The 18684-nt window shown below is 37.4% G+C and overlaps 1 protein-coding gene across 1 annotated transcript; it reads right to left on the reverse strand.

Annotated features, from left to right (window-relative positions):
* Positions 1–511: 511 nt before the first annotated feature.
* pitx3 (paired-like homeodomain 3) lies at positions 512–14572 on the reverse strand. The gene is made up of 4 exons (XM_060924712.1): positions 14483–14572; positions 7440–7566; positions 3715–3920; positions 512–1078 (listed from the first exon to the last, which is right to left on the reverse strand). Exons 2-4 carry the CDS (start codon positions 7546–7548, stop codon positions 512–514), a joined length of 882 nt encoding a protein of 293 aa, XP_060780695.1. The 5' UTR covers positions 7549–7566; positions 14483–14572.
* Positions 14573–18684: the final 4112 nt, after the last annotated feature.

Consider the following 18684-nt stretch of genomic DNA (forward strand, 5'->3'; position numbering starts at 1 on the left):
TTTAAAATCCACATTTATCCAGGTTCTGCTCTTGAGGAACATGCTTAAATCATTCTTTAAAATACTACATTTCATAGATATTTTTGTCACATACAAAACAGAAATCCATTATGTACATCCTTTTGTCTGTGTTGCAGACATGTGTGGGCTTGTGGCGAATGAATTTTTGGACACTTTTCCTTGTGAGGCTTTTCTACCAATGCAGTAAAAAGCATTCTATCTTCTTCTTTGTCATTCACTCTAGTCATGCTGGAGAGAAAAGTTTAGAGATCCACTTGGTCAGTTCAAAAGCCAAGTGTCATTATCAAGTCCTTTGAGTCATGGTCCATTTTGAGTTCATTTCTCTTTAATTTCCTCATGAACCTTATTCCTATGGTCGCACTCATTTTCAAAAGTTGCATGTTTGTAGCCAGTCCATATTGCTGGTTGATGCCTTAGAATGAAATGGCAGATTAGATCAGTAGTGGGTTTAAGGACAGGATGGGGATTTTCTCATGTGAGCAGAAGAGATTCATACAGGCCGATCTACTGCATACTGACACGGGCTTAAGTTAGATACAGGGTTTTGCACAGCCGGGTACGCAAAATTGGTGTGTTGTTTGGCTTTGAGCCGGAGACTAGCCAGGCTGGAGTTACAAGTGTCTCTGTACATGTAGGGGCTGGCCGTGGTGGCGTAGGGGCAGGTGGCCGCTGACACTGCCACTGTGTTGAGCGTAGGGCTGTTCAGATTGTTCAAGTTGCCCAGATTATTCAGGCCTGATCCCGGCACCCCTGTCACGGCTGAGGGCACCATGGAGGAGGCCATGTTCATGGAGGGGATGGAGTTGGGTGGGGAGAACATTGGCTGCGAAGACAGGGGACTAACATTCATAGAGTTAAAGAAAGGGAAGCTTTTGGCTGATAGGGGGCTGCTAGCCAAGCTCTTGGTGGCCCAGTTGTTGTATGAGTAGCCAGAGTACATATCATCATATGGCTGCATGAGTCCATTAAACTGGGCACCAAAGCCATTCTTACACAGCTCAGCCTGCTGGTTCCTTTCTCTCTTTCTCCACTTGGCACGACGGTTTTTAAACCATACCTGCATTAAGAGACAAAGAAAGAAAAAATGTCAGAAGAACAAGGTATATACAGTCAGTTTTTAGTTTCACAATATCAAATATATACAAAATCAATAAATTGACTTGTTTAATGTACATTGCATTTTTTCTTGCAAGGTATGTATAACAAAACCAAAAACCAGCCCAAAACACAGCCCTGACCCTTGCAAACCCTGTATTATTATCATCATTATTACCATCACCAATTATAATGCATATTTTAAATGTAACATATTATGTTACATATGATTCATTTGGTTTTCAGTGAAACTGTATCAAAATCTTTCTGGCCTTTTTTTTTTAAATGAAGGTCCTAAAATGGTCTTCTATTGTCATATTTCATAAATAAAGAACACCAGAATGACAAAGACAATTCTCTTTCACACAACAAGCACATTTACTAAAAAGCAGCCTCCTATTTTAATTTCATATGGCCATGGTTACAATGGGTTTATAGTAATACACCACTTCATCTGTTAATTCACTGTGTTCTAATCATAAATACACATACAAGTGTAACAGCCTGTGCATTTCTGCACTGCATTCAAACACCCCACCTTGTTTATTTCACTTGTAATTACATTAATATAATTAATGCATGTAAAATGTTCAACTCCTGTATCATGGACACAAAAATTAATGTGCAACAGGAAGACAAAAAAAAATCCCAGTTCCACAGTAAAACTGTAGATCTGGCAATCCTAAGAATAAGTACATCAATGATGAAATATTTTCTTTTTTTTGTATTTCAGAAGAAAATTACAAAAGTAAAAGAAGGACAAGTTCGATTAGGCCATTTCAAACCACATTAAGGCTGATTAATTAAACTAAATTATCCCCCTATTATGAGCTACGTCTGAGAGAAATGTCGGGAGAGCTCTCTCTGTACATTAGTCAAATTTAAAGTCCTATTTTTAGAGGTTGTAGGTGGATTAAAGTTTTAATTGCTAATTTTAAAGGATAATATTGAATTTAGCTCCTCAAAATCTGTTTTCTTAAGCATACATTGAGCTGGATTGCAGAGAAAATTTAATGGGTAAAACTCCATTTGTTATTCATAATAAAACAGTGAATACTGTATTTGGAAATCCATCTAATTCTCGCTAATAGACGGCCTATTGATGACATTACAGCTTTATCTTTGATCTGTCAGATACAACAAAGAGCAAGTAGAAAAGTGAACTATTGCCTGTGACTGACATCTGTTTAAATGATGCTTTAATCCTTGTCTGAATGGCATTATGGAAGTCTTGCCATAATAATGAGAAGCTCATTTGGACAGCAAATAGCATAATCTACCACATACTTTCATTACTCTACTACTTTATTTTAAGGGATGTGAAATCCCCCACTCTTTGAAACATGTTTGCAATGATATCAATGGTGTTTAAGACTTCACAGAAATAACTGAATATCAAATGATTGCTAGGGTTTCTCTGGTCTTAATTTAGATTCTCAGCTGTTTCATGATTCACTGAATCAACACTATATTTGCATAAAGCTATTTATCATAACAATCATTTTCTATATTCTTATAACCAGGAGCTTAAAACATAGCAAGAAACTGCAAGATCATGAAAAACAATCTTTATATAGTACAGTTCAGCTATTTTTAATACTATATGATGATGAAGCCTTCCATAAAATAGCCATTGAGCAGTAATAGTAACATGACAGAGATTTTCCTAAAAAAAAAAAAATTAAAAAAAAAAAAAACTCTTTGTCCAGCATGGCTTTAAATGTAGCCCGGGTCAGCTTGGCTTCAGGTCAGGGTCATGATTTAGGTTTGGAGAGTGCATTAGGAACACATAGTCATTCAATTGCATAAATCAACATGACAGAAGAAGTATGCAGAATATGTTGCAGGAGCGAATGTCCTGCTAGGATTAATGGAATACATACAGCATTTAGGAGGCCACTGATAGACATTAGGACAGGGACAGCGCCAGCCCTGTTGTTCTTTCAAAATAGCCAAGATGCTATGTATGCTATGTGACCTTTCCTCTGTCCAGCATGAATTTGATCCTTTAGATGTCAGGCAGGCATGAAGCCAGTGAATGTGCTGTCATCCATCAGGCGAGCAGCCCACCTGCTTTATTCTCTACTACGCTGCAATAACTAAAAGTCTTGGCTGAGATTTGTGAGAAATAGCACTGAATTTGTATATGAGTAATATGTGTCTCATAATTGTATGTTGTATGCTGTTTATATTAGATCACACATTGTGTTATTACTATAGTGATTTCTGATAAACTGAACCATTGTCTCTGAACTGATACTTGATCACTTTGGCGTTTTATCATTTTGTAATTGTATGTAAATGTATATGGTGTAAAATTTAACATTGCAAAATTTAACTAATACGTAATTAGCAAATTCTAAATTGTGAAACAAGAGTGCTTCCATATCATTGACTCTATATCAGACAAGTCTAGAGTAAGCATTTAGACTAAAATCCTCCAAATCTTCTCTCAGTGGTCTAGTAGTTGCTGAGTAAATATACACTACATCTCTAATCACAAGGTACAAACAATTTCCTCTTTACATCATCAAACAGTTGTAAATGTTAGTGAGTGGTGCTCAGTTTCTGCAGCTCAGAGTGTCACTAATCACATACCCTCACTCTTGCTTCTGTGAGATTTGTCCATACGGCAATTTCCTCTCGTGTGCTCATGTCTGGGTAACGGTTTCTTTGGAAAGTGGCCTCCAGTTCCTGTAGTTGCTGGCTGGTGAAATGCGTCCTCTGCCTGCGTTGCTTCTTCTTCAAAGAGCCGTCCTCAGGGTTTGATTCATCTGTCTGATTCTGATGGGATTTCTCCGTGTCTGCAATTAAAAAAAATAAATAAATACTGAAATTCAGCTTGTCTGTGCACCATTTGCTTATTGAAAAAAAAAATTATATAAATGCCCCCAGACAAATTAATTTCTGCATAAAAATAGGTGCATGGGAAAATTGCTTTTCATGAAAAGTTACCCACAAAGAAATAAATAGTGACACAAAACTAAGTAAACAGCAAGACCAAACAGCATTTGTTATGTCTGGGGAAAATCCTCCCTCACCAGAGCAGTTCTGCAAATTGAAGACCTCACAGAAGGAGCTAAATTAGCTGGCCACATAATCCCTGGATCAGGCATTAGTGACAGGGCAGGTTTGGAGCTGTTTGGCATGGGCTTAACTGCAGGAGCATTTCTAAATCAGCAAGCTTTCCAGCACAACCAGAGTTCTCTATAAATCAGCATGACTTTTGTACATTATTGTAGATAGAAACGTTTCAATATAATTTAAATAGAAAAAAAATCTGTTCCAGACAACTCACAACCACAATTTTCACAAGTTTTTACTAAACATAATTTTAAAGTCCTAGACACACACACACACATCTTTTTCAACCCTTTATTCTCATAACTCATCATTCTAATATTTTGAAATTATGCTGTACAGTGATGCAATGTTTACAGAGGAACATCAGAAAAAGGAAAATGTCCCTTTAAAAAATATTTCTTCATGCAAATGGCTTACATACTTTACACACACACACCTTGACTTCTTCAATACATTGCTGAAATTATGACATGTTCTTCCCCATAACACTGATTTCTTGTTATGAGGGAAACACAACGACCATTTCACTGGAAGACTGTAGGCTTACTCTGGGGCCTGAAGCCTTGTTATAGGAGGATTTATGTGTGTGCCACATCCCTTGTCACATTTGGCTCCAATTAAATATAAATTTATCTGCAGCCCCTTGGCTGTCCTTCAGATTACAGCATTAGTGAATATATGTCCCATAAGGGCAGAGCTGAACCTCTCAATTGACTAATATAATGATAAAACAAGAAACACAACCCTCAAAAACATCTTAAGTGGCTTTGTATGTGCACTGTGGGATTCAAATCTAAAACAGGTTTGGCCTTTTTACAGCAAATAAATGAAAATGACTTGAGAGAATGAGCAGAGGAATATTTAGGGGATCGTCAAAAATATTTTCAGATGTATTTAGAGTGATTGTTTTTTGATGACGTGTAATATCCTCTAAACTAGTTGCACATATTGTTACAAATAATACAACAAATGTGTCTATCTCTGGTATACAGTAAAACCAGCAAAATAATAATAATAATAATAATAATAATAATAATAATAATAATAATAAAAGGGGTTTTTTTAATAACTGAAAAAATTGCCCTTTTTTTGCCCATTTTCCAGATTGTCCCATAACCTCAAATCCACCAACTTTGCACTGTCCAGCTTCTTATCACTTCTCATACATTTGCTTGAAAGTATTTATCACAATAATTGTTAGTCTGTTTACTATTCACTGTTTGTTTTTAAGTGACAGTTAACTACATTAACTGTCAGTATTTTATGGTTCACGTTAGACATGAACCTGCAATGCGCTTGCTTAATTATATTTTTCAACCCTACACTTTGATTGAGTGATGTAATGGTCCACTGGTATCGTGGTTACCACTGTCGCCTTACAGATGGTTCCGGGTTCGAATCTCATGTCCAACGGTGACCTTCCTGTGTGGGATTTTTATATTCTCCCGGTGTTAACTTTATTAGGTTAACTGGCTACTCTAAATTGCCCATAGGTATGAATTATTATTGTACCTCTATAATAATCCAGGCAATCACTACTGTAATTCTGCCCGAGAAACTTTGATGGCTGAAGAAAAGCCGTCAGAGTGGCCCTTCACTGCAGTGATATGCCAGATAGAAAGAGAGAGAGAGAAAGAGAGAGAGAGAGAGACATACTTTGGTCTGTCTGTGATGTAGAGTCTTCAGAAAATACTGTACTGAGACTACTATCGTCTCTTTCTGGAAATGAGTGTAATAAATGATCCTATAATATGCTCTTTAGTTGTAATTAAAGCACGTGTTGATGCAGGGTTAGCAGAAATATACAGTGTTGTTCGTGATTAGGTATTAGACATAACAACATTTTTGTTTTGGAAAATTCAGCACCTTCGGAGCCCCTAAAGTCCCACAAGGTGATTTTTTTTAATCCTGTGCGCACAAGTGCGCGTATAATTATCTTGTGCGCACAGGATAAAAACAAGTCACCTTTTGGGACTTTAGGGCTCCGTAAGCCCTGCACTGAAACAGCTCATTTCTGGATTTGCACCATTAAACCCAACGTCAGAAAATGACCTACTGTATGAGACACAAACCTCCAGTCAAAACCTGACTTCAAACTGCTGCTGCTGCAAATAAATAGGCTATATGTTAAACTGCAGTCTAATCAAAGGGTCGCAATTATTGCACTGCATGCACATGATCTGCTGATACATTCAGATGATCATCAGGAAATGGAAATGAAATGCACGAAGTTGATGATCATACTGTAGATATCCCTAGTCAACATTATCTGTAAGGAAATCCTGAAGTCAGGTAGAAAACAATTAACGTTTTGGGTTATTTCCATCTGTCATGCACTAATACTCTTATGGTATTCAGCGGTGGAATTTATTTAGCTAAAGTATAAAGAATCCTGATTTAACATAAAAAAAACCCTGAAAGGTCGACGTCTGGATGAGCATCATGTTACAGCCTTTAGGTGCATATGTGTATAAAATACCGACATGCAGGTTGGGTAAAATACCCAGCCACTGGGATTGTGAAGATAACAGATAATCAACAGATTTTAAGGTGGGTTAAAAAAAAAAAAAAGATTTAGTCTTTTGTATTTGTAATTATTTGTATTTGTACATGCACGACCCCACCAGCTCTGCTGATCAACTTATTATGTTTAAATGAAGTTATTCATTCATTATGAGTTGGAAAATGATCCATCAGTTGCATACTTCACCTTCAGAGACAGACAGAGGCACTGACTGAGTATGGCATAGATATCCCTAGTCATTATCTGAAAGGAAATCCTGAAGCCAGGTAGAAAACAATCAACGTTTTGGGTTATTTACATCTATCATACTCTTATGGTATTCAGCGGTGGGATTTATTTAGCTAAGACTATTTCTGTGACTGCGGATAGCTTCAGTAAAGTGTAAAGAATCCTGATTTAACATAAAAAAACTGAAAGGTCGACGTCTGGATGAGCATCATGTTACAGCCTTTAGGTGCATATGTGTATAAAATACCTCAAAATATGTGCCATATTATTAGGACAAACTGTGTGCATGGAAGTACGTGTGTGTGTGTGTGTGTGTGTGTGTGAAATATTCCTCAATAATTTGTCATTCTATTGTCATAGTGCAGTTTTGGTCGCCTATAATAATAATTTAATGGATTCATGTCTTGTGGAGTGTAACTAAGATTTGAGCTGCGACAGTGCAGTTGAGTTGAGTTGAGTTGAGTTGAGTTGAGTTGAGTGGACTGACCGCTGGTGTCCTGGCCTTTACACGCCGCGTCGTGCTGCGGTGTGCCGGAGTCGGACAGAGACAGTGCGGGGCTGCGGGCCTCGGCGTCCGCCAGCAGATTAAACTCCATCCCCCCGACCCTCAGGCTCTGCAAAACACCACAACACACACAGACCTTCAGTGGCTTCTAGGAGTTTACATTACAGTAAATAAAACAAAACAAAACGCTATTTTTGTCAAGAAAGAAAGAAAGAAAGAAAGAAAGAAAGAAAGAAAGAAAGAAAGAAAGAAAGAAAGGACCGCAATAACCTTTTCCCAGTGCAATATGCGCCATGAGTTCACTGGATTACAGAACCAGGTAATAACATTTTAAAGCATTGTTGAACAAGCGAATGTTATTTTATTCGCTTTCCTACGAAAGAGCTTATCATAATTTCAATCTAAATAAAATCCCCGGGCATTTCAGCTTCTCCCTGGTATTTCTCCTCCCTCTAAAATAATTTTGCAATTCAGCCGAATCCAATGCAGATCAGTAGGTTTACTCTGGCTGAAAATCGTCTTCAGGCAAATTCATTTTTAATATCATATAGGCTGAGATTTTACAGACAACACCTTTATGTAAGACAATGTACATGCGGGATTGTACACTCGAGTGTGTGTTTGATAATAGTGTCAGTTCCAGGCTGCGAGTCTGTGTGAAATAATATGTTTATCAGTTAAGGCATCAAAGCTAAAATAATGATCAAACACAGATCGACAACATCAAATAAATCGAACGGGAACATTGAATATCAATAGAGAATAGACTTTTCGAAAACAACAGCAACAACAACAACCTCAATGATATACCTTAAACAGAGATATCCACTAACGACGCCCAGTTTCCCAAATAAAATCAGTCAGAGAGGGAGGGGAGGGGAGGGGAGGGGATGTTCAATGTGATGCTCACTCCAGCATTTAATAAGCTGCTACCTTTTTAGGAAACTCAGCTATGATTAAATAACACTGACAACCCTATAAACACAATTAATCTTTATATTTATAAGAGAAAAGAGAAAAGATTGTCTATTGCTGTGTCTGGGGGGAAAAAACACCTTTATAGGACGAAGCGCAAATCCAGGACACTGTAATAGAAGCTAAAATAACAGCTCGTTTATTTATACAACAGCAGTTAACACCTTCTGAGAGAATCAATCCCTTAACATGCGCACTGCTGTAACCTCTGAAGTGCCCTGATGTTTCACATTCGCCTATAGGCTGCCAAAAGACGAGGCTGGAAGACAATATTAATCTACAAAGCTCCTTCTTCTATCTGCCTGGAAAAGAGCAAGAGAGTGGCCGAGGATTTAAATGCCAGGACCCAGATGATTGTAATTTGTCTTTTAATTGATAAAATCGCTGTTAATCTGTAAAAATACAGTCAACTGTAATATTCGGATAAATAGCTTTCATGAAGCAAAACATTGCGTCCAATGAAGTAGACTTCCAAAAAGAGTTCAGGATGATACACATAAAAAAAAAAAAGAATATCATTGAACATACCCATGATACTCATATGATAATATGATCATGGTGCATCTGATCCCTTACATCTGTGCTCACTACTGAAGAGAAAGTCAGCATCCTTGTGTACAAATAGGTCTCGCAATACAAAACTAAACATACTAAGCTAAACATCAAATACACACAAAAAAATGATTTATTGTTTTAACTTAAAAAGGTTGGTAACCGGGCTGCCATAACATTTTGAGTTTATTGAAACTCATATAGTAAATTAGCACAATAAGGCAATCAGTTTAACTTATACGCGTTTCAATGAACTCAGCCAGGTTACTAACTTTTTTTAAGTTAAAAAAAAACAACAATTTTTTTAACAGTGTACCTTTTTGTTAGGCAAGCATCAGCAAATGCAAAACATAAACTAAATGACACGAATTTCTCCATAAAATCATATCGAGCTCTATTGTTATTATTACGTTTATTTTAATGAGATCTGAGGGACAGATACGACCAGTGTTGACATGATAGACAAAAAAAACACCTATGTGTATTATTATTATTATTATTATTATTATTATTATTATTATTATTATTGCATAGCGCCTTTCTCAAGCTCAAGGCTGATTTACAGATTCAGTGTAAATATGCAATATGCAACAAATATTCAAAAAATTCATGCCATATATATATATATATATATATATATATATATATATATATATATATATATATATATATATATATATATATATATATATAATCTACATAATAATAAATATATTGAACATATTGATAATCGCTCCGTTTTATATATATATATATATATATATATATATATATATATATATATATATATATATATATATATATATATATAAAACTGTATTAATGAGTCAGTCACTTAAACGGTGTGTGCGGACATTACAGTATCTCCTGATATCATTCTGTGGTGTCACTGTAATATGTTCTGTTTCTGTAGAGTGTGTACTGACTGAAGTGTGTATAGCGAGAAAAATCTCTTGAGAAAAGTGCCGACTATAATCTCTACGAGTGAAACCTCAGAGGCTTGGAAACCTCTAACAGGATCTCACCGAGCACAATCACACACTACAGTTCTGAGAGTTAATTTAATAAATACTCAGTGCTTATGACAGAAGGCAACATAAAGGACAAAATATAACCTGTTTTTTGTTGGTAAAATATGAAGAATGCTTTATTCTAACAGGCCATATAAAAACAAAACCTGCATTTCGATGACTGGTCAGAGTGAATGAATAGGCAATTGTTCAAACACTGAGCTATAGAGTTACTGGATGTCATGTCAGTTATTATTTTTCATTACTTTAGTTATTTTGACGGCACAAGGTGTCATGGACCTCTTCGGGTGAAGACGTCATTCACATTCAACTCCACATATTGAACATGTTACAGACCTCATCTAGTTTAGTTTAAAAATATATATATAAAGTTCAATAAACAATCGATAGTATTAGTATAATCCTTTGGGAAGTATATATGTACAACAACAACAACAACAATAATAATAATAATAATAATAATAATAATAATAATAATAATAATAATCCATCTATTATCTCTAGCTGCTTTATCCTGTTCTACAGGGTCGCAGGCAAGCTGGAGCCTATCCCAGCTGACTACGGGCGAAAGGCGGGGTACACCCTGGACAAGTCGCCAGGTCATCACAGGGCTGACACATAGACACAGACAACCATTCACACTCACATTCACACCTACGCTCAATTTAGAGTCACCAGTTAACCTAACCTGCATGTCTTTGGACTGTGGGGGAAACCGGAGCACCCGGAGGAAACCCACGCGGACACGGGGAGAACATGCAAACTCCACACAGAAAGGCCCCCGCCGGCCACGGGGCTCGAACCCAGAACCTTCTTGCTGTGAGGTGACAGTGCTAACCACTACACCACCGTGCCTCATAATAATAACATTATTATTATTATTATATAATCTCTAAATTAATATGTTATATTTGTTAAATGCAGTGTTATAAGTGTATTGATTGTACCGTGTCTCCAACATTAAATAAATATTCTGATTAAGATGTTAGGACACTTTGACCTCCAAGCATTTTATAGGCGGTATGGTTAGCATCGCCATTTGGTATTCAGTAGCCGACCACTTTTATTAGAATAACTGTAATGGTTTCTCCTGAGTTGCGCACGTCTGGCCTTGTGCACGTTTCACGCTTGATTTTACAACTAGCCAATAATACAGACATTAACTCCACTTCCCCACCGTAGATTTATATTCAATGGCCTACCTGTAAGGTTTCCGAAACAGGAACAATTGAAGAAACATTAAGCCTTACACATGTTCTCAAAGTTTATACGAGACATTTGTGCTTTTCTTTCCCGCCTTTTCAGCGCATATTTTGACAATAATTTGCATAAACACAGCACTGATTTACTTGCATATAGGTTAAAAAAGCAGCATGTGAATAAAGAAATGGAAACTAAACAGCTTAGTCCAAGTGCGTCCAGCCGTCGGGTCTGAACGGGCTTTAAAGGCTCAGAGTGGGATACTGGTGCCACCGAGAAGTTTAGATCTGAGAAATATATATGGTGATATTTTTTTTTAAAAGAAAGAAATAGCTGTAAGAGCAGATAATAGAGGGGGAAATCCTCTCATTTTCCTGGAGATTGTTGAGTCCATCTGTTGGTTCGACCAAAGACAGACTTAGCACATTTCCATTGGCAGCGTTATTAGGCTGGGAATTATTCATAAACGCGTCCAGAATTAATTCCCAGGATTAAGAGTTGATTAAGATGTGTGTCACTTTGCTGTCTGAGAACTTATTAAGGGCCCACTCGAGCCGGCGGCAGATGGAATTTCTACCCAATGTTTGTAGATGTTAATTTCCACCCTCCTAACATCCATTTGCATTTGCCTGTGTGTTAAAGCCGCAGCTCTACATCACCGTGAACTGGGAGATGCACAGCTAGCAATATAATACTGCCAATGTTTATTCAGGCAATTTTAATCTTTGTGCTGGGATACAGATGTTTTTGCTGTAGGGACGTTAAACACCACATCCCCAAAAACAAAACATTGCAAATGTGGATTCATTTTTTTTAATAGGAAAAGGATTGAGTGGTAGTGAAATATAACTCACTGCACTGTTACTTTATTGCATCGCTTTTTGCTGAATTTGAAAGTCACTTTCCAGTTTGCTTGACGTTTTCTAGCCTAATGTATGTCTTTATGTTACTGTGCATTACTTTTAACACTCTTGGTGCAAATACGTACAACGACAGTCTAGTTGCGACTTTGTTCTGAGTTGTGAATGTGTTCTGTAACTCCTGGAGTGGGCAGTGCTGTGTGCTGGAGCCCAGTGAGAAACCCAGCCCAGGAGGAACTGATGGGCCACAGCTGAGCGCGAGCTGACACCGATTTATTCATTACGTCATGCATTGGTAACGTCCACGAGGTCGCTTCACCCTCGCGTGAAAGCGGAGCTGCTCTGTCCAGCCACCAGTTAAACTCAGCCAGATGTGGCTTCTCATTAAAGTTCATTTACAGAAAAGCTGAGCCTCTCTCAAAATTCATCGCTTTCATAGAACACATCACCGCACACGTTATGCATCACTGACTGACATGACATGAGTTTACAGCCATCAGACTGGAGTCTTAAAGTATTTCATAATATCCTCCAGGTAATATTCAAGGGATTTTGCAAATTCGTTAAATTGACAGTGAACGCTGCTCTTCGTTAGAACAGATCCATTCAGTCCTTGGTAGCCTATCTAAAGTATCAAATATTTTACAGATGAAATTAACATTTTCAACTGAGCATGAATATTCCGTTTCAGAAAATAAAAATGGCTGAAATATCAGTGGATTTGGAATAATTTCACCAATCATTCCAGTACAAATGACATTTTAAATAAGTTACTGAATATATATATATATATATATATATATATATATATATATATATATATATATATATATATATATATATATATATATATTTTGCTGCAGTAACAATGTAAATTTCCCCTTGTGGGATAATAAAAGGCTATCTTCTCTCTTCTCTTTTCTTCTCATATATATATATATATATATATATATATATATATATATATATATATATATATATATATATATATATATATATAATTATTATTATTATATTTATCTCTCATGTGTTCAATTATTATTAGTAGTAGTATTTGTCTGACTATCCCGCAAAATATATAGAGGCTATTATACAGCTCTGAAAAGTGCAAATCAAAAATTCCTGCTGGGTCCAAAAACTTCCAATTTTGGGGACACAACAAAACAAATCTATTGTTATATATTTTTGCTTTAATATTTTTATTTTATAGGTGTTGTACGCGGGAATAAGACCGATAGTATAAGCTTGATCTAAGATTATTGTTGCCAATGCATCTTTAAGGGTTGCAAATAGGCTATGATATAAATACACTTACATGAGGAGAAAAAAAAAGATAAAATACTGCCTGGATATAGATTGGATGACAGGTCACCAGTCGAAGCTGATTAGCAAATTACAATTACTCATACAGCAGACGATTATAAACGAACATGGTTGAATTTCGGCATGGACGGGTGAGTTATAAAAATGTCAGTGTATGACCGACCTGTAGCAGTCACAATTTAAGGTCTTCATGTTATTGCAGATTGTCCCAAAAAATGATCCAAACGCAACCTGTCTAATGTTGTGTGACATTTTAATGAGCTGGGCTGAAAGTGGCCCATATTAAGTTCTGGTCCCTATCACCCCTCAGACACGGTTTCTCTAAGGTGGGCTCATGGCTGTTTCCTGACAGACACACCCGGATGGCCATACCGTGTGTGGGCCAGAAGAATGAAAGTGCAGTCTGGGCTGACAGCAGTCCACCACTCAGGTGTCAGTATCTGGCTCGGCCCATAACTATAATTACCGGGGAAATCCCAGAATATAGTTCACAGTAGTCTAGGATACGCACGACTGAGTCCTAATAAATTGTTAAAGATGTATAAACCTATACAGAAAGCCTATATATTTATTCGAGTTTAAAACTGTGATTCACATTGAAGTGACTCTGAGTGCTGATGGCGCATTCATCAACTGCAGTTTGACTGTAAATTCAGCAGCATCTGAACAAGTTTGCACAAAGCCGGAGTCTTGGCTTAAGCTCTTTACAATTTGTAGGCGATTCATTCAAATGGTATAGACATGAAATAAGATGAATCAGTTATGCTGAGCGATATATTTACTGTAGCAGGCATGTATCACTACAGAATGTGCGCATTTCATGAGGCCCGAGATCATCATGTGTTTCACTGATGATGATGATGAAGATGAAGATGATGAAGGCATGCTGTTTATCTTCTTTACTCCGGGTTTATGGTCATGCAGGCGAAGCTCCACATCCCACCCAGGCTGCATGCAGCAGATGCGCTTCTAGTGTTTGCGGCGGTGAAATGAAAAGGGTCGATTTGTAAGAGACAGAGCAGCGCGTCTCTCGACGTGTTTAAAAGCTCTCGGTGAGAATGCAGCTTTGACTTACGTTAAATACCTCTTTGGTGGAAGTAATCCCCGAAAAATGCAACTTTGCTGTGGCTGAGCTGCTGTCCTGAAATGATGTACCGATCAACAGTCATGTAGAAAGTTCCCTGGACTGCCAAAAAAAAAAAAAAAAAAAAAAGGAAAAAAGATGAGAAAGCTCACGTTTCCTTATCTGACATTTGTCTGTCATAAAGAGTGCTGGGAAAAGTGAAGGAAGGCTCGATCCCCACACGCAGAAAGGGACTGACTTTCTGTTAAACCTTGTACGACAGGTCCACTGCAGAAAGGACTGCCCACTTCTTTCTCTCTCTCTCTCTCTCTCTCTCTCTCTCACTCACACACACACACACACACACACGTGTGTGGTATAGTTATAGCATAAATTTAGGTACTATAACACACACACACACACACACACACACACACACACACACACACACACACACACACACACACACACACACACACACACACACAGGTATAGCATAAATTTAGGTACTGTAACACACACACACACACACACACACACACACACACACACACACACACACACACACACACACACACACGTACACATGTGTGGTATAGGTATAGCATACATTTAGGTACTGTAACTAACACACACATAAATTTAGGTATTGTAACACACAAACATAGACACACGCACGTGTGTGGTAGGTATAGGATAAATTTAGGTACTGTAACACACACACACACACACACGTGTGTGTGGTAGGTATAGGTATAGCATAAATTTAGGTACTGTAACACACACACACATACACACACACATACACACACACATACACACACACACACACACACACACACACACACACACACACACACGTGTGTGTGGTAGGTATAGGTATAGCATAAATTTAGGTACTGTAACACACACACACATACACACACACGTACACATGCATGGTATAGGTATAGCATACATTTAGGTACTGTAACTAACACATATAAATTTAGGTACTGTAACACACAAACAGACACACACACGTGTGTGGTAGATATAGGTATAGCATAAATTTAGGTACTGTAACACACACACACACACACACACACACACACACACACACACACACACACACACACACACACACGTGTGTGGTAGGTATAGGTATAGCATAAATTTAGGTACTGTAACACACACACACACACACACACACACACACAGATGTGTGGTAGGTATAGCATACATTTAGGTACTGTAACTAACACATACATACACAAATGTGGTAGGTATAGGTATAGAATAAATTTAGGTACTGTAACACACGCACGCACGTGTGCACACACACACACACACACACACACGCAAAGGTATAGCATAAATTTAGGTCCTGTAACACACACACAAACACACGTGGGGTGTTTTCACTGGCTAAATGTGTGTTACAGGACCTAAGTTTATGCTATACCTATACCTTCCACCCTTAACCCTAATTTTAATGACTTAAAATAAATATTTTATTTCTTTTTCAAAACAAAATCTGCATTATTTATCAAAAAAGAAAAAAAGGAGAAAAAAAGTAATTTTCCAGCCAAATGTCCCCAAAAGGTCAAAACTATCACATATTCCTCTTATTGCTCCCTATTAAGATCCCTAAGACATGCCCACCCCACACATTCAGCTGCTCATCACACACTTTTTCAAACATCTACTTGAAGTAATTCAGATGATACTCCTCTCCAAATGTCCTGGTTTTCAGCCAGGTAGCCTACACAAGGAGAATTCTTAAAACAAGGCACTTTAAACACAGTAATGTTCATTTCTGGAGGCCCAATAATTGATTTAAAAGATTCAAACTTCTTTTGTTTTTGTGTCATTTCAGTGCAATGTAATGAATTATTTGAGACTATAAAAAAAGACCAGGTGGCACGGTGGTGTAGTGGCTAGCGCTGTTGCCTCACAGCAAGAAGGTCTGGGTTCGAGCCCTGTGGCCGACGAGGGCCTTTCTGTGCGGAGTTTGCATATTCTCCCCGTGTCCGCATGGGTTTCCTCCGGGTGCTCCGGTTTCCCCCACAGTCCAAAGACATGCAGGTTAGGTTAACTGGTGACTCTAAATTGACTGTAGGTGTGAATGTGAGTGTGAATGGTTGTCTATGTGTCAGCCCTGTGATGACCTGGCGACTTGTCCAGGGTGTACCCCGCCTTTTGCCTATAGTCAGCTAGGATAGGCTTTAGCTTGCCTGCGACCCCGTAGAACAGGATAAAGCAGCTAGAGATAATGAGATGAGATGAGATAAAAAAAGACCCATTTGTAAAATTATCCATATAGAATGTAGGACTGTGTGTGTTGCCTGAACATGTAGGAACACGTAGTAATCTTCAGACTGTTGGAAAGCCTCCTTGGAAAACTTCCAGTACTCTGTAGTTTATGCCTTAAATCTACTTATGCTATAAAAGACAGTCCTCACACATACCGTGCACTGAATGGTTCTCAGTAATCATCGAAGTGATTAATAAGGGCATGGTCTTGATGTGTGTCTTCCTTGCAAATTCTCATTACCATTTTATTCTAACATGGAAGAATAAAATGTAAATATTTTCCCAAACAGTGCATCTCATTAATGGTAATTTATGATTGGCCTTATACAGTATTTGACAGAATGCTGCTCATTCGGACTAATGCTTAAGTTTCAACTATAATGCACTGAAACAGACCATGTGAGGTAATTCCTTGCACCCAATGAGTATCTTCAAAATGGAGCTATGGGTTTTCTGTTCTGTATGCAAAAATGGCCTTTTCCCAAATTGTTTATATATATATATATATATATATATATATATATATATATATATATATATATATATATATATATATATATATATATATATATATATAATATTGTTCAGGAATCCTTTAGGCTGAGACATTGATAATCTCAGATTTGAATTTGTCCTAGTTTGAGTATGAGAAGTTTAAGGGATAAGTCCTAGTATAAATAGGATATGTTCCCGAATAAAATGGAGGCCATGAACTTCATCAAGCATCATTGGGCCTCGTTTTCAAGCTGAAAAATGTACTAGTAAATTACTCGTGGGAGCATTTACACAAGAAATGTAATATTTATGAAAATTTAGCTAGTTTGAAAAACACATTCATAGCCTATATTGTTGCATATCATTTCTGAATTTGTGTCAGTTTACTTCTAAGGGAACTACATAATGTGAACCTTGATTAATAGGCTTCAAATCATATAATTAGGGTGAGATACTGCAATTATATACATTCGCTGTCCATTTTATTACGAATACCTGTGTACCTGCTGATTGGGAAAACATCGCCTGGATTTTTTCAAATCATCAGCTGTCCAGTTTCATTGCATCTGTGCCCACAGTAACTTCAGCTTTCTCTTCTTGGCTGACAGAAGTGGAACCTGATGTGGTCTTCTGCTCTTGTAGCCCATCTGCCTCAAGCCTTGATGATTTGTGTTTTCTGAGATGCTTTTCTGCTCATCATAGTTAACCCCGCCGACAGTAGTCGGAGGGGTTATTATTTTCACCTGCGTCAGTCTGTGTGTGTGTGTATCTGTCTGTCTGTCTGTCTGTCTGTCTGTCTGTCTGTCTGTGTGTCTGCAAGATATCTCAAGAACCAATGGATCGATTTGGACCAAATTTTGTACATGTGTTGCCAATCACCCAGGAAGGAATTCATTAAATTTTGGAGGTCAAAGGCCAAAGGTCAAGGTCATGGCAGAACTTCGAAATTTTCGCCCAATGTATTTTAATAGGGAAAAGGCGGGGTTTGCACTCGTTAGAGTGTCCCTGTCTAGTTATAAAGAGTGGTTATTTGAGTTGTTATTATAGCCTTACTGTGGGTTCAAATCAGTCTGGCAATTCGCTTCTCTGCTGCTAACTAGATGTTTTTTGTTTTTCGCACCATTCTATAGAATTGTGCGAACTTGTCAAACTGTAAAATTTGACAAGTTCATCTTACTTAAAGAAATTCAGGAAACCAGTTGCCTTGAAAGAGTTAAGTAAATACAACCATTATCTTCAAGTTATGTTTACTTAATGACTATTATTTAAATTTGCTTAAAGCATAGCTGTGTTCACTCAACTGAGTTGAGTTTTTCCTACTTTAAATTAAGTAAATATAACTATTACTTTCAAGTTAAATTTACTTCATGCTTTTTATTTGTTTAATTTAAATAGCATGCACACATAAACAATAATCTCTAAGTGTTACCAAT

The sequence above is a fragment of the Neoarius graeffei genome, chromosome 7, assembly GCF_027579695.1.
Source record: "Neoarius graeffei isolate fNeoGra1 chromosome 7, fNeoGra1.pri, whole genome shotgun sequence".
NCBI classification, from domain to species: domain Eukaryota; kingdom Metazoa; phylum Chordata; class Actinopteri; order Siluriformes; family Ariidae; genus Neoarius; species Neoarius graeffei.

Bases quoted from the DNA above. Each gene is read 5' to 3' on its own strand.
- pitx3 (XM_060924712.1), bottom strand. From the start codon at position 7,548: ATGGAGTTTAATCTGCTGGCGGACGCCGAGGCCCGCAGCCCCGCACTG. The intron at 3,921-7,439 runs GTCAGTCCACTC...TTTTAATTGCAG, and splicing joins TAAAGGCCAGGACACCAGCG to ACACGGAGAAATCCCATCAG. The intron at 1,079-3,714 runs GTATGTGATTAG...CTCTTAATGCAG, and splicing joins TCACAGAAGCAAGAGTGAGG to GTATGGTTTAAAAACCGTCG.